The 16,488-nt window shown below is 43.3% G+C and overlaps 1 protein-coding gene across 9 annotated transcripts in view; it reads left to right on the top strand.

The window, feature by feature from the left end:
* kcnc3b (potassium voltage-gated channel, Shaw-related subfamily, member 3b) overlaps positions 1 to 16,488 on the top strand; it is a 49,532-nt gene that overhangs the window by 4,461 nt on the left and 28,583 nt on the right. For all 9 annotated transcript variants that reach the window (XM_005935486.3, XM_042226002.1, XM_005935491.3 and 6 more), the window contains exon 2: positions 3,639 to 4,328. In XM_005935486.3, coding sequence (XP_005935548.2) covers positions 3,639 to 4,328 — 690 coding nt within the window. The remainder of the gene's footprint in view (positions 1 to 3,638; positions 4,329 to 16,488) is intronic.

Genomic DNA, 16,488 nt, shown 5'->3' with positions numbered 1-16,488 from the left:
CCCCCCCCCCATCCCCCCGGTGCTGCTGCTGGTACCTCACAGTCAATGCATCCCATAATCTCGTGCTCCCTCCCCCTCTTGCTGCAGTGTTTCTGCTAATATATATTAGCGTCAGTGCAGTCTTTGTGCACGAGCATCGCGCGTGCGCTCCTCCTCTCTGAGACCCGTTCTCCATATCTATCTGCAGACGTGATCTCCTGCCCTAAAAGGTTTAGAAAATTAAGTTGCTTTTCGGCTCCAAAATGTGTGTGTGTGTTTTTTCTCAGTCTTTTCATTGTAGCCAGGTGAGCATGTGTGTGTGTGTGAGTGTGAGTGTACCCCTCCCCTCACTCCCTCCCTCATTCCCCTCTCCTTCTCGCTTTCTTCCCCCTCTGTATGTGTGCAGTGGTGAGGCAGTAGTAGCAGGGTGGCGCAGGACATGGTGGCCAAGGCAGGAAAAGCTGCAGGAGAAAGAAAGTAGTGATGCTGGAGGGGAGGAGAGAGGAGGCGAGGGGATTGTTCCTTCACTTTGCTCCCTCAGCACTCTCCCCCTCCTCCTACTTGCTTCTCCTTCAATTTTTATCCTCTTTCTCTAACCTTTCTCTCTTCTTTCTCTCCACCATTGTTTTTAATAACCGCTGCTTTTTTACTTTCTTCATTTTGCACCTTCTGTAGCCTTACTTCCCCACTTTTAGCCCCCCCCCCCTTCCGTGTGTTTTTGTGCTGCTGCTGTCAGTGCTGAAGGTGCTGATGCTAACTCTTAAAGAGAAGTGCTTACCTCCCCTGTATTAAGCTGAACTGAAATGCAAAGCACTCACCTCACCTCTAAACTCTTTACAGGCAATCTTGTCACAATGATGGCAACATTAGCTCAAGTTCAAACTTAAAGGCTTTAACAATTCCCCAAAAGAGTGTGAGAGAGAACCCAGCTGAGCCCTTTCCCACTTAACCTACACGTTCTGGTACATGAAAGAATGGTTAATGAGAATCAATAGTCCCACCATGTTTAAGTGTGAGGGAACAAAAAGGCATTTAACTGCAGTGACAGGCTTGCGGCTGTCCACGTATAAAATATTCAGAAGTTCAACTATATCCCATGACTGCCTGTGAAGAACACGTCAGGGCACGATGTGTCAAAGTTAAAATGGCAACAACGCAAAAAGTTATTTAAAGGATGGAAGTTTCACAGGGAGTTCACAGAAGCTGCTTCTTAAAAGTTCCTGAGCAGAGAGAGTGAAAGAGTGCCGCTGTCCGTGGTGCTGAAAAATAATCCACCCCACAACACAAGTGTTCTCTGCTGGGAAGCCCCACCGGACAAAGCTGACTGTGGATTAAGATCTTTTTACACTCTCCCTCTCTGACCTCATCACTCCAAACATTCTGTTTGTTGCAGATATTTCTTCAGGCTCTATTTAAAGCATCAAACTAAAAGTACTTTGGCACGATAATGCAGTGCAACTAACAAATTCACAGTTTTTTCTTTCTTTTCTGTCAAGTAAGCAGTTTGAATGCTCCTGCACCCAAAAACAAACCAAAAAACAGCAGAAAAACAAAACTGCAAAGAAGTAAGACTGCCACAGAAAAAAAAAACTTAAGGCATCTAACACTTTGATTTGTTTTCTGATCTGTGAACTTAGGATGTATTACTTTAAGTTTTTGTCTCCTGTGCACAGTTAGTGCTTAATCCATGCAGTAGCCTTGATTTTGCTGGATCTTACCTGAGTGTTGCCAAGACACAGGAAACTTTTCCATGGACAACCAAAAAGTTGCTCCTTCAGACAAGAAGAACAGGATTAAACTCTAGCAAAGCGAAAGACACATAGTAAGTGGCATCCCGTGTGAAAGATAGCAAAAAGTAAGAGGGGGAAGGAGAAGGAAAGGATGGAGCCGAAGGAAAGGAAGCTTACTTTGGAAAAGGAGAAAAAGAGAGGAAGAGGTGAGCGAAGTCAAAGACGAGAGAAATGGAAGAGAAGAGAGAATTAGACTGTAGGACTGCAGTGAGTAAATGAAAACAGGGAGGGGGGTAGTAGAAAGAACTGGAGAGAAAGACAGAGACGGACAGGTACACTTGAGAAGAAGAAGTGAAGCCCCGATCCCCTTCCTCCAATGAAATGTGATTCCTTTATGCGGAATGTGAGCGCAAGTGAGGAAGACAAAGTGAGGGAGAGAGTCGAACTAGGCAGACGGTGGGGGGGAGGGAGGGCTACTAAGAGCTTGCAGGAAAGGAGGGGGAGGAGGAGAGTGGTGCATTTCCTTGACTATAAAAAAAAGGTTCACAACATGGATGTGGTGCAGGTACGGCCTTTGCGGCTGCCATCACGTGGCTTTTCTGAAACATCGCGAGCCCCTCTGGATGGCAGAGCAGCCTGTGGGTGAACAATCCGACCTCACCTGGAGTAGAAACAGAGGGAGAGCGCGAGCAAATAACTCTGGCTTTTTACTGCAGCAGAATTCATTCACTTTTATAGAGCACTCTCCTTTGCAATTCCTCCTCCTCCTCCTGCCCCCTTACACACTCTCCTCTACCCCCTTCTTCCATTACTAGAGGAGAGACAATATTACAGTAGCTGTTCGCTGTAAATGCCCCCAGTGAGAGTGCTGCATTCACTTTGTCTCTTTTTTCCACCCCTCTCTCCAAAAATCACCCTTTCTCCCTGCTAAGGTCATTGTCTGAGCCTCGTTCTCCTGATTGTTCTGTCCTTTTTGCCCCTTTGGTAAATTTAAAAAAATGAAAGAAAGAAAAATCGGATTTATGTCCTTTTCCTCTCACCTTTACTTCACTCCCCTCCTCTTATCTATCCCTGCATGTCATCTCTCACACACACACACACACACACACACACACACACACACACACACACACACACACACACACACACACACACACACACACACAGAGTACATGGGAGAGAGAACAGCAGAGAGAGCATCGGCATAACTGTGCGTTGCATGGATCTCAGTGCGGTCGGAGGGGGCTGCAGCAGTGTGTGTAGCACACGCATAGGCTGATTGAGGAGATCTAACATTAGTACGGACACCGCACTCTCGGGAGGCAATTAACACACACACACTCACACACACACCACCGTGTCAGAGCAGCATTCGTGAGGAAAGGCGGGGGGATAATAAGAAAGATCCCCAGTTCTCCTCTATGTTCACACATGACTCTTTGGTAAAGGAACAGGATTTCTGCATTTGTGCAGGAGGGGTGAAGCTGAGTTGAGTGGCTCAGTTAGAACACTGACTTGAGCATCAACCAGATCAGTATAGAGACCCTAAAGCTACATAGCACAGTAACTCCAGACTGGGATCTGGGATCTTCTCATCACACTGGTGTCAACAGTCAGCCCATATGGTTGCTGACTCATGAATGTGCTCTAAGCCACCTGTTTATTGCTCTGGCATGTTTGTGTGCTCCGGTATGCTGTGCTTAAAAAAAAAAAACAACTTTGCTACCCATCAATTCCATCCCTGCTCTCCTTGTTCCCTCTGCACCTGCACAAGGTCGTCTTCCTCCCTTCCACTGGCTGATTATCAAGTGAATGATTGCACATACAGCTGGCATTAGCGTGTGATTTTTAATGTGTATTGCAATGTTGATAATCCACATCTATTTCTCCCTTCTGCTGAAATTTTCTGCCCTTTTTTCTCTCCCGCAGACTCCTCAGACTCCTCCCTCCTCCTCCTCCCTTCGGTTTCTCTCATCCTCTCCCTCCCCCCGGTCCTCTATGCTCAGTTCGGTGTGTGTATCCTCTTTTAAAGGGCGCAAGGGTGGGAACAAGTCGTCCAACAAAGCATGTTACAGCGCAGACATGACTTGTCCGTCGGAAAGCGAGAAAATCGTGATAAACTGCGGGGGGGTGCGGCATGAGACCTACCGGAGCACCCTAAAAACGTTGCCCGGTACCCGCTTGTCGTGGCTCACCGAGCCGGACGCGTTCAGCAACTTCGACTACGACCCCAAATTAGACGAGTTCTTCTTCGACCGCCACCCGTCGGTGTTTTCCTTCATCCTCAACTATTACCGCACCGGGAAGTTGCACTGTCCCAACGATGTGTGCGGTCCCCTGTTCGAAGAGGAGCTGGCCTTCTGGGGCATCGATGAGACGGACGTGGAGGCTTGTTGCTGGATGAATTACCGGCAGCATCGGGATGCGGAGGAGGCGCTGGATAGCTTCGAGACTCCAGAACCGGACGCGCCAGACGACGACCCGGCGCTGGGTGGTGCGGATGGGGACTTGAAAAGACTGTGCATGCAAGAGGACGCGAGGAAAGCGGGCTGGTGGAAAACCTGGCAACCCAGAATATGGGCACTCTTTGAAGACCCCTATTCCTCCAAATATGCCCGGGTGAGTTACCCACGTCTCTTTCAGAGGGACCAACTTATTTCTGCATAGGCTACTGTTGCATATTCTGACTAATGACATCTCAGAGTACTGCCTGAGTCATGATAAGTTTTAAAAAAACTTTTTTTTGTCATCCAGTTAACATTACCTGCAAAAGCAGAAAAATCAAGCCCTAATTAAGTGAAGAATTATGACTGCTGGCGTGTTATTTCCAACAGTATAGCTCGAGTTAAATGTTGGTGTATGTAGACTTACTGCTATTGAATAATTAATGCTGATAGCGCAAGACAAAAAATGGGAAACTATATGTCTGCTGTGTTGGTAAATGGGTATTAGACGAAGTAACAGTGAAGACTGTCAATCACATTTCCACATTTGTCTCGGTATCATGATTTCCATCGTCACATTCTCCTGCTCCAGCAGGTTTAACGCGTATCTGCATCCGAACGCAGCATCCGCTGCGCCTCCTGCATCCAAACGCCTTCATTAGGTGATGCTTGTCCGTTTGTGATGCACGTCGCTGTGCCGTTTTTCATGTTGGTCGTATTTATTCTGGCACGACGCCGAAAGCAAGCTTTTACGACGTCGAAACCTCAGTGTTGTACTGCATGTCTTTTCACACATTTGCCCTTGGTAGTGCTTCACTCTGCTGATTTTTTTTCTTGTTCCAGTTGAAAGCTACATGCCTTTTACGCACGGTCCTTGTTCCTGTTACGCATAACTTACTCCTGAGCTGAGATAGCCTTTATTGTTTTCATGTGAATAGTTAATGATTTACTTGCTAAAAGCAGCTGTTTAATGGCATTTGATCACACAGGTGTAAGAGTAACAAGTGCCCCCGACTGTGGTTTGATCTGTGGGTTTGTGAAAACAGTTACATTTGGCTTCGGGTCTCCCCCCTCTCACTTAAAGGCATATCCAGCAGTTTGATCACAGCTGCTTTGATTTTGTGTATCGAGAGTTATATTCTGATCATCCTCTTCTTGCTCCCTGCTTTTGCTGCTAGTGATATTTTCAGTTTTGAAGGTGTGAAGGCGAGAAACCACTGGTGCTGTGGAATGTATGAATACTGTAGGTCCACATTCTAAACCAGACAGTCGGCAGACACCTGCAGTGGCCAGGCATTCATGCCATCATGCTGAAAATAGCTGAGTGGGGAAAATGTAATCATAAATCACTGCACACTCAGCAATACATACTACATCTACAGTTATCCACAGATGAGACTATACCTTCACTCCCCCTGTTTTCAAAACTCACACATACATTTGCACCTCTTCTGGCGCCAGGTATAGATCTGCATACCTGACTTCAGTTCCCTCCAGAGGAAGAGAAAAGTGGCGGATGGTGACTGACACATAGTCTGGGTTTAGGCCACCTGATCTGCCTCTCTGGACTTGGGATCAGGCAGGAAGTGCTTCTCTAAGAATTGCTCTCAGATTGATTTCTCGCTACTCCAACCCCGTCTACCTCCACTCCATCCCATAGAAACAACTCACCTGGGTAGTTATGTATACAGGAGGGAGACATAGTTTGGATTTACATGCAAATTTGGTCCAAGCAAAAGGAGGCGTCATTGTTGCTGTTGCCATACCTCGGATGCAAGCTACTGTAGCTCCTGTCTAGTTGCTCGAGTGCTGTGTGTTATGCTCTGTATTATGCAATGTACAGTTAAACACTACATCTACAGGCAAAGACCACATGAATCATACAAAAACATTCATTCAGCATAATGGCTGCAGTTAGTGGTGTTGGCGATACTACATGGGTGTTAAGGTGCGATTAGTTGGATTCGTTTCAGTGCCTGCAAAACATTGGCTGTATTTGTGGGCGAACGTAGCCCCAGTTTGCTGTGTAGGTCTAATATGCCAGTGCCATACGTCAAACAGCGATGTGACCCAGATCATTCCTTTTTCTATTCCAGCCTTGCTCTTTCTAAAAGTGTCCTGTTCGGTGTGGCAGAACCTTTTTAATCCTGAGGGATCCGAATTACATGTGAAGAGACAGAGATGAAGAAGGGCTGAGAAACAGGGGAAAATAAAGAAAAGAAAATGAGATGCTGATGTGGAAATACAACGAGGCAGATGAGAGAGAGAGACGTAGGGAAGAAGTGGGAGATGAGAGGAAATAAAGAGAGACAGGAGGAGAGACATTACTCTAATGATTTAAAGGGGGTTTGTTTGCATGGCTGTGATGTAACGCGCCAGCAATCAATGTTTTGATCGGAGCGTTCGACACGCACGCGGGGGCTTTTTCTCAATTTCACCTTCATTGCAGGCGATCGTGTGAGGCTAGCTCGTGGATTTACCGTAGTATCACACACACACACTCATGTACAAACACACACATGCTGGTTTTCTCGGTGCTGGCTTTTCTGCTGCAGTAGACGCGGGAGGAAGGAGGGGGAGCACTGGAGAAAAAGAAAAGAGGTGGAGGGGGTGGGAGTGAGAGAGAAATGGAGAAGAGGTGAGATAGTGGAGAGACATCAAGGGAAGAGGGACTGAAGGGGAGCCTGAGAGGGGTACTGACTGGCAGGAGGGGGTGCACTGAAGAAAGAGAGGTGAAAGAGGGGTACTGAGACAAGCAAGGAGGGGGTGACAATCACAGAAAGAAAGACGTTGCACGATGGGGGTGGGGACCCTTGTCTTAGCGTCTTCGATTATCTGTGAAGGCTCGAGCCATCCAATTTTCCTACCCCGACCCTCTTGCCTGCCTATTGATTGATATTTTATTGATCATCCTCTCTCGTTGCCTGTTTTTAATGCAATTCCCTCTTTCTCAATCGACTCTTAAACTCCGGGTAAGCTCGGGCTCATTCTGCACCACTGAACACAAACGGTTAACCCATTGACAATTTTTATGGACGTATATGTTTCTCTTTGATGAGGTGTTATACAATACAATTTGCATCTGATTTCATTATTGATCCAGGCCTGGGTGACATAGATTTTCCAGCGGAGCTAAGACAGATTTTTGATCTTGGTCTGTTTATTCCCTTTGTTGTTGTTGATGTTTTCCTCAACTTAGTGTTTTAAACTCAAGTCTGCTTGAACAGCAGCCATCGCAAAAAAATAAGATATAATCTACTAATACATAGTAATGTTTTGTCAGTGCCATTAATTGTCACTCGACAGGTTGAATACATGCTAATGATGAAGACAATAACAGCTGATTCATAATTATTAGTTACCTTAAAAAATGTATGGTGTAATAACAAATTAAACAGACACTTAAAAAACACGGGACTGATGTTAAAGCCTGGATTAGGGGAGTTAATCTGTATGAATGTGACACCCAGATCAATAACACCACTTAAACATAGATCTCTATAAGAATGTTGAACTAATTATTCTTTGTACTGTTTCAAATATTTTGCTGTGTTTAAAATAATCTACTTTTCAACCTGCTATTAACTGATGGATTACCTGTTATAATCCTGTCATACAGCGCCACTGTCCCACTGGTTTTGCTGTATTTCAGTTACTTCCAGTTTCAAACCAAAAGGGCCCAGTTGCCTTTGTCAGCAGTCTTCTGACAAAACACCATTTGCCGCTCAGCATGTACAAGACGCCCCTTTGGCCCCACCAAATCTGACTTTGTGTGCCTGTATTTGAGTCTTTTTTTGGAAAGGAGGGGGGGGAGATTGTCCAGAGCCTACCTCTCCCTGAAGGTCATGTTTTGTGGTTCATTGTTTGCAGTTCTTTTCCACCGTGTTCAGTGCTGGAGCGCACAATGCTGTCATAAACACAAATTTGACCTGCTGCTATGCCACAGCCTGAGAACAGGTTGTCTCCGGGTAGAAAATGACAGGACTGGACAGAAAATAGACAGAAAGGATGTACTGACAGGCATTTATGTAACCTAAGTTTATGTTGGAGACAAGACATCTGAGTTAAGACTCGTCACCAAAAAGCTACGTATGCAAAGACCAAAAAAAAGTGTTTTAGTTGTCTAATTTGGCTCATAGACAGCAGTAGTAAAAAGGTCTTTGATAAAGTATTACATCAATTTTCAATAAAGCATGTCGCCCTCTTTTGATTTTAACTGGCAGAGGATTTATACTACATACTGGGTCACTTCTAATTTAGCAGTCTTGTGAGATTTTTTGCACCAGTTCTGTTTGCCCCAGAGCTACACAGCTCCAAATACAGAAACTCCCAATTCTGGTAGGATCTCAATGGAAACTGTGGTGAAGGTGACTGTCTATTGTCTGCAAATTCCTACGGCAAATAACAGCCAGTTCCCTGCCACAATCGGAAAAACCAGCCGATCCAAGCAGAGCAAGAATAGCCAACGGCATTTAGTGACAATAAAATGATTATTTTTTAAACCGCATTGTCATGTCATCTTAGTAAGAACTCATAAATAACTAAACATAGCAGAAATTAGGGAAATCTGTTTATGTTTCTGGTGCTGAAGAAAAAAAAATATCGGCCCATTTACTGGATTTCTAAATCACCGCATGTCATATCGGTCTTCAAAATCCTGTGTTGGTGGCGGGCCCAGCCTGCAGCTGAAATCCTTTATTAAGCAACAATGGGAAAATTATTTCAAAACTCTTTGAAAACTGGAGCAGTGGGTCTCCTCTGTTCCCAAGTGCTTGCAGAGTGTTGTTAAAAGAAGAAGTGATGTAACACAGCGATAAACATCCCCCTCTCCCAACTTTTTAAGAGTTCTTGCACCATCAAAGTTTAAATGAGCGTTTATTTTCATTAAACCATTTTTTCTCAGAATACTAGAGAAATACTGTGTCTTATTTATTCTGTTTCCATTTAGATAACATGTTTAAATACTTCTCAAATCATTGCATTTTTATTTAATGTGCAGCTTTTTTGGATCCAGAGTTCAGGTTCTACCTTCAGCAGTGGGAGTGATTCCCAATTACTTCCATTCAAGCGCAATCCTGCTAAAAAGGCCTATTTTCCCACTTCCATTCTAGATCCCCTCCCTGTGGGCTGCATCTGAAAATAGCAAAGAAAGGGAAAGGAGGCCCTAATTTGATTCTTGATCGCAAATCTATTCTTCCATTACTGGAGAGAGGATAAGACTCTGTGCTTATATGACCATTCAGCAAATAAGCAGAAAAAAACCCACAATTCTCAAAATACCTAAAGCTTTAAGCACGTTATCAAGTTCATTAAGATAAACTGTTTTTTCAGATCAAGTAGAGGCGTGGCATTTATTTAACCTGCCTTTCCTGTGCTTGCAATTGGTAAATATATATTTTGTTCTGTTTCAATTTTCACTGACAGGGTTCTGTACTGCAGGCCTTCTCGTGTTGTGTTTGCATCGACGGAAGTCCCTGTCCCCTCCGTTCGCTGGCTTGTAACTTGAGCTCTCACTGTTGGCGATACATAACTGGATAAATGCTTGATGTTTCATAACAAGGACAGAAGCACGACCTTTGAATAAGCAGACAACACCTGAGAGGGCCAAAAAGAGCCTGATGCGACCTTTGTAGTCATATAAATAGGACCGCATACATTGCAGCTGTAAGTAAGCCATCTGAATGCCTACACTTAAATCTGAGGTGTTAGAGGGGAAAAAAAGAGTTGACTAAACTGAATAAATAGTATCAGTTTAACCTTTTTTACCCAAGGCCATGAGTGTCAAATTCATTTTAGTTCATGGCTCGATTTGATCTCAAGTGGGCCAGTAAAACTGCTAATGATACCTTATATAAAACACCTCCACATTTTTCCCTTTCTTCAACTAGTTCATTCTTAAAAAGCTCACATTTATTGAACTGTGCATTAACAAAAACAGATGATAAAAGAGCCCCAGATGCCTTAAGAAACATAACTCTGGTTTATGCTACAGTCACACTACCAAATCCAAGATTATTGTAGCTGTGTGCAAGCAACTTGCAGTCTTGTTCCTTTCTGATGCTTGCTTTGAAGATGGGGACCAGGTCTGCACCCGCTCACAGCCAGCTGCCATTTTCAGAGGGAAATTTTCAAAGTCAAAGCTGTGGGGTCAAGTTCCCAGTTACATGCAGTCTGTGATAAAACAGCATTTAACTTTGATATCTGTTACTGTCTACACAAACGGAAATTCACATTAAACAGAAGCTGATATTAACTGCTTACATTCAGAGTCCAGTCCACCAGGCGACCTGTGTGATCACCTTGATTTTGAAAGTGGTTACTTAGAGGTTGAGCATGCAACACCCTAACCATGTGGGCAAACAGTTGGTCACTGCAACTACGCGTGATCTGTTCCTGAATGCAAACATTTAAAAAAAGATAAATAAATAAAAGAATTTCTGCTTGCGAGGAGGTTTCCATTCTATTTTTACTCCAGAATTACTGATCCATTAGAAGAACAAAACAGTTTGGGACATCTGCCTCTTGTGACATTAGCTATTTTTGCAACTTGTAACACAGGAAATGCGACACAATACATTCCTGCATTTTTCCTGCATTCCTGTGTCCCAATACGTTCCCTAACTTTCTAGAGTTTTCAATGTATATAAAGATGTGCATTTGGCAGGCAGGTTCTGGCCCACAGACCATATGTTTGACACTCATGCTCTAGGCTAGGACAAAATAAGCATGCAATTAAGACACATTTTGGGGAATTTTATTGTCCTTATGCTTATTATTACCAGTCATAAGAGTGAAATTTAAACAGAAACAAACCAACTATATTGAGTATTATGACTTTTCCTTCAGTTTAATCAAAACTTTACATAAGAGAATAAGTCGCAACTTTTTATCAACAAGCCCAAATCCAGAATTATTGTACTTATTCTAGAAATCATGACTTCTAACTCTTCTTCTAAAAACCCCAAGCCTTTAAAAAGCAAAAAAAGCATTTGTTGCCCTTTTTTATAACAGATATAGCCTGGATCCAACAAACAGACCTCCAGGGAGGAAGAGGTTAAGTGAGTAGGTCAAGATTTTGGGAAATATGCTCAGCCCCTGTCTTGCTGAGTGTTAGATGAGACATCTGATACCCCCCTCATGCCTGTACAGTTAATGCTGTGCTGCAGCCAGCAGCTGGTTAGCTTAGCTGTGCATCGAGGCTGAAAACAGATGGAAACAGTTAGGCCGGGTCTGAGTAATAAATACTAGCAAATTCTGAATGTCACTTAATAACACATTCTGTGTAACCTGCACAAAAATCGAAGTGTAACAACACTGATTTTAAATCTTTCAGCTGTTATGTTAGCTATGTCTTAGCCAGGACCAGTGACTATCTGAAGGCTCTGCTGGTTGCCTGGCAACTGCTCCGAGCCAGGAACTAGACTGACACATAACCCTCTGAAAACTGTGAATTGCTTCTTATACACTTGGCTTTGTACAGCTTACACAAATGGGACAATATTGGTGACTTTTGCATGTTTTGGCATGCTCATTTCGTTACGTTTGGGACCGAAAGAGGTTAGCTGTCTCTAAGTTAAGGTTACGGCTGATGCTGCAGGCTGTAGCAACATATTTATCCAACACACATGAAAGCAGTATCAATCTCTCCGCTCTTGGCAGCGAAAACAAATAAGGGTATTTGCCAAAATGTCAAACTACAGACACGGCATCATATTTCAGGCAGAAGCATTAAGCACTTCTAATACATTCCCGCTCTTTATGCCTGTCTCAGCCGTCTCCCTCCTTCACCTCGGCCTTGGTCCATTTAGCCATCCTGGTTAAGTGCTGAATCAGCACTCTTCAGGACTGCACACACAATTAGTTCAACATAGTGGCAATTTTGCTCTTGCGCTCTCTGGGATTGGAAACATTCAGAACAGTGGCGTGGAGGAGAGCTCGCACGGTGCCAGAGCCGATTACAGTGGTAGGAGTCTGAATTCCCTAAATGGGGCAAGTCTTGTCAAATCGTGCAAGGGAGCGATGTGCTCTGTACTGTAGTGATCACACAAACTGCCACATTCACATGTATGAGTAAACAAAGGAGTACACCGTGTGCACATACTGGCAGGAGAAAAAAAATGTTTTAATTGCATGCTGAATCAAAAGTCCTTTCACAGCGTAAAGGCAGTCAATAATTCATAAACGATATCCAGCAGTGTCTGGAGAAAGTCTTAGTGTGGTAGAGAAACACGCTATCCATTTCTATTATGGCACGCATGTTCCATTTGACTCCCTTATACACCTGGCCGGACATACATCATTCTGAGCACGCTCACATGTACACATTGGCCTGTACACTGTAAGGGTAGCTGCCCATAAACCGGTCAGCTGAGTGTGCACACTTAGAGCACACTGATAAATCACTTCATGCCTCCGCACGTCATCCTGCTGATCACTCTCACTCACGTGTGGATAAAGCGTTAAACAAACTGAATGTTAGTTTGCTATTAAATTAAACCAAAAAAAAAAAGGCTTCCCATAATCACTCAAGGGTGGAATTAATCAATATTTTTATTAACAATTAGATTAAGCCAATACAATGTAACTCCCTGAAAAAGCTTATCTTGGCTGACTATTCAAACTGAATGATAGAAATCAGAAAAATACAGCAAATTATTACATTTGAGAAGATAGTAGCATTCAAATATTAATTTTAACAACTGTATTTTATCATGATATACTTTACTACCCTCAAGAAATATATACCATAACTCTGGATGCAAAGGAGAACCTGCCACATCTTCTAAAGTCTCGAGGGGCAAATTATATTTTGTGTCCTCTCTCCTGAGAGTAGAGCCTGCAGAATGTGCCTAGAGTGGAGGTCGGCAGCCATTGGGATACAACCCAAAGAGATTCAAGATTCAGGTTAGGATAACTTACAAAATATTCCCAACCAGTTCAGTTTTGGAATTTAATGTAATTATGATTATTTAGTTGTAATTATTGTAGAATTACCTAAAGGAACAGTTTATTATCAAATACCTTTTGTGCTGATATTCAGCGTGTGGTTATTAAGGCGTATGCTTTTACAGTAACAGGTTTGCGTCTTGGCTTGGTTCACCACACTTACGTGGCACTTAGACACTCACACTGGATCCCTGCTCATTCCCTTGGAAAATGACATTAGACGGCGTCACTGGGACAATTCCTGTGTGACCATCTGCTTACTTGCGATCCAAGTGTCCAAGTGGCAGCAGAGGCGAGGTGGAGTGTGTGTATATGACCATTTTAAATATAAAGAGGATCTATATAAGCGTGTAAAAGCCTGATTTTGGAGTAGAGTTGGATGGAAATGTGTGCAAACATTTGTTTAGATCAGGAAATTTTCGGAGAAGTTTCCTAGCTTCTTTTGTTGTTGTTGTGCTCTATGAGCAGTTTGCATTTGCTCAGATTCCATGATGTGTCTTCTTTTTTTATAAGAGGTGGAATATGGACAAAGTAATGAGGCAGACAAGGGAGAGGACAGGAAGCAAGGACAAAGGAGGTTTAGAAAAATAGACCCGCTTTAGAGGCTCAGACAGTACAAGCAGGATAGGAGAGCACGGATGGAGACTGCAGGGTGAGGAACCAAGAAAAAAAGATCGACTGAGAGAGATTGGAGCTGCGTCGCTAGGAGAAACGGAAATATATGGCAAAAGAGTCCGAACCACATACAGAGCAGACAAGAAGAAACATACATGCACTCAGTTTATCTCCATGTGGCGCCTTTCTATTTCTTTTTCCCCCAGCTTAACAGGATTGCAGTGGGAATGAAATGGAGGAGACCTGAATGCTGCAGAGCATGTACGACACTGTGACGTGTCGACTAGAGAGCTGGAGAGTGTGTGTATGTGTGTGCAACAGCTTACCGATTTGACTGTATCATGTCAAGGAGTTGACTCATTCAGGGATTCTCTTAAAACAGAAGTGCGCGTTGTGATTGAATTTTTACCTGAATCAATTCCAAGAGCACTGACCCTTGAAAGTCAGCGTTTCCGGCTCTCAGAAAATAAAACATACGCAAGGATTAACCAGAGCAGAAGCTAATTATATCTCACATCCTGGGTCCAGCCGTCAACGTTCTACTCTTTCATGTCCTCGTGGATTCACAGGGTTTGATAAGCCTGAAAAAGCATCCGTACGAGCGTGGGATGTGGCCACATGTTTCGCGCGTTTGATAATTCGACATATGTAGCTGTCCTGCTGCACGTGCCACATTTACCAGGCCCATCATTTTCATGCCTCACCTCTCCTGCCCTTCAAATTCCGCAGTGTCCCGTGTTGGGTGGTGGGTGACCCCTTAGTAGGGGCTTTAACTGCATGTTCTTCGCTCTGTGCCACTTTCCCCCACCCGTGTTGTTTATCCTGAGAAAAAAAGCTCGACAATTAATGGAACTTGACTTTCATTTACAGTTTTGGCTTCCATCAATTGTCAACAAAGATAAATGTGATGGAACTGTTCCTGAACAGCATCCGGTTATGCAACACTGGCCTGATTTTGTCTTGTGCTATAAATTTAGACAGCGCCATCTCTGTTAAATCTGTCCTGTTAACTTTTTTTAAATCATCAGTGTTGATTTCAGGTAGTTTATTTATATATTTTTTTAAATAAAATGTAAAATTAGGTTTGTGCTGGACTGTTTCCTGACTGGGATGAGTCTAAGCCGTGTGGCTGCTGGTGGTCACTTCTTACAGTGCTGTGTCGTCTTGAGCAAAAGTTCACCAGGTTTTCTGAAGATTTTTAGTGTTTCTCTTGAGAAATTGGCTACTTTTTCACTCATTTTCAGTTCAGTGCTTCTACCTGACCATTTTCAGAGGAATATTTTTCTGACCTATGAATCCCTCAAGTGTAATATAGTCTCTAAATTCAAGAGATGAACCAGTGTGACAACTCAGCAAATAAGACATTTAGGCTCTTTGTGACCAGCAGCCTGTTGCAGAACTCCATAATTTGTTCCTAATTCTTTACTTGAATCTATGAAAAATAGCAAAGAGAACACTTGTTAGATGCTATTAGATGAAAACTTGGCATATATCTTGGCATTATGTGAAGTGTGTAATTAAACAAAAAGAAATGAGGAAACTGGACAAGTGGGGGGAGAAAGAAAAATTGAAAGCCTATCTGCAGCAGGCAGATGAGTAGTGTAGGAAAGTCATGTCCCTAAACAATAGAAAAATATCCACCAAAGACCAGACACAGGACCTTGGCGGATTCTGCTTTTCACTGAAGACCTGCCAGCAGTGGTCTCACTGGAAGGGTGGTTGTCCAGAAGCCATTCTTAAGGAAGGGAAAAGAGGAGAAAAGAATGTGGCATTACACAAGAACTGGACCTAAAAATCAGTGACAACAGGTCTGACTCAATAGAGGTGATTGCTTGTCTCATGTGTGTGCTGTGTGTCTGTGTGCACGTTTGAGGTTATGTGTATAAAAGTGTGTGTATGTTAGTTTGTCTGCCTCGGACTGAGGGTGAGAGAAAGTCATCCCAACGCTTGCTCGTTAGAATTGAACAAGCTTCGTTGTTGCCTTCTATAAAGTATGTCCATCTATGTTTGCACATATTTTCACATTTGCATTTGCAAAGCATAAAGAAAAGAGGGACAGCTTAAGACTTGGCAGAGACATGGCAGTTGCTTTGATTATAATTTCTAAAGTGTAGCTGTTAAACTGCAATGTTGGAACGCCACTGTGGCATTAGCTGTATGTCAGTGGACTGGATTCAAAATGATGTAATCGTGGTTCACATGGACATATTTCATAAGCTGCATAAAGTAAACTGACATAAGTCATTCATAGTTCAACAAAAAGAAAACATACAGTTCTGAAAAAAGAGAAAGGCGTGTTTTCTCTTCTCTGATTCAGACTTCATCTCTTGTCACAGTCTCCCACTTCACGTGTCGGTAAAGGGAGCACGCTCTTTTTCCTGACATTTTAGTTTTGGTGTTTCACTCTTTTTTTTCTTCTCTTTTTTGTTTTTGATGATCTTGGACTAAAAGAAACAAAACCATCAATTTCAGTATTGCTCTGCAGCAATGATGATGATGATGGCACAAGTGAAGGCTATTCCCATTACCCACCCAAGGTTACACTCGCCCTGCACGCTAAGTGGTTACTTTGGAAGTCTCTGAGTGATGGCCGCGGTTGTTCACCTAAGATAATAGATTAATCACCTGATCCCGGTCTGAGCCGCTGCTCAGGTTGCCCTTCAGGAGAGGGTTCTGTATTTCACATCGTTCAAATGTTCATTTTTCATGCCTCATTCATGTGCAGATTTCAGATCATCCTTCAGTGTCTCCTTATCAGTGCTGACTCCGCAGCG

Source organism: Haplochromis burtoni, unplaced genomic scaffold, assembly GCF_018398535.1.
Source record: "Haplochromis burtoni strain Fernald_Lab_line unplaced genomic scaffold, NCSU_Asbu1 Contig_192, whole genome shotgun sequence".
Classification (NCBI taxonomy): Eukaryota; Metazoa; Chordata; class Actinopteri; order Cichliformes; family Cichlidae; genus Haplochromis; species Haplochromis burtoni.
This window is presented reverse-complemented; position numbering and strand designations above follow the sequence as displayed.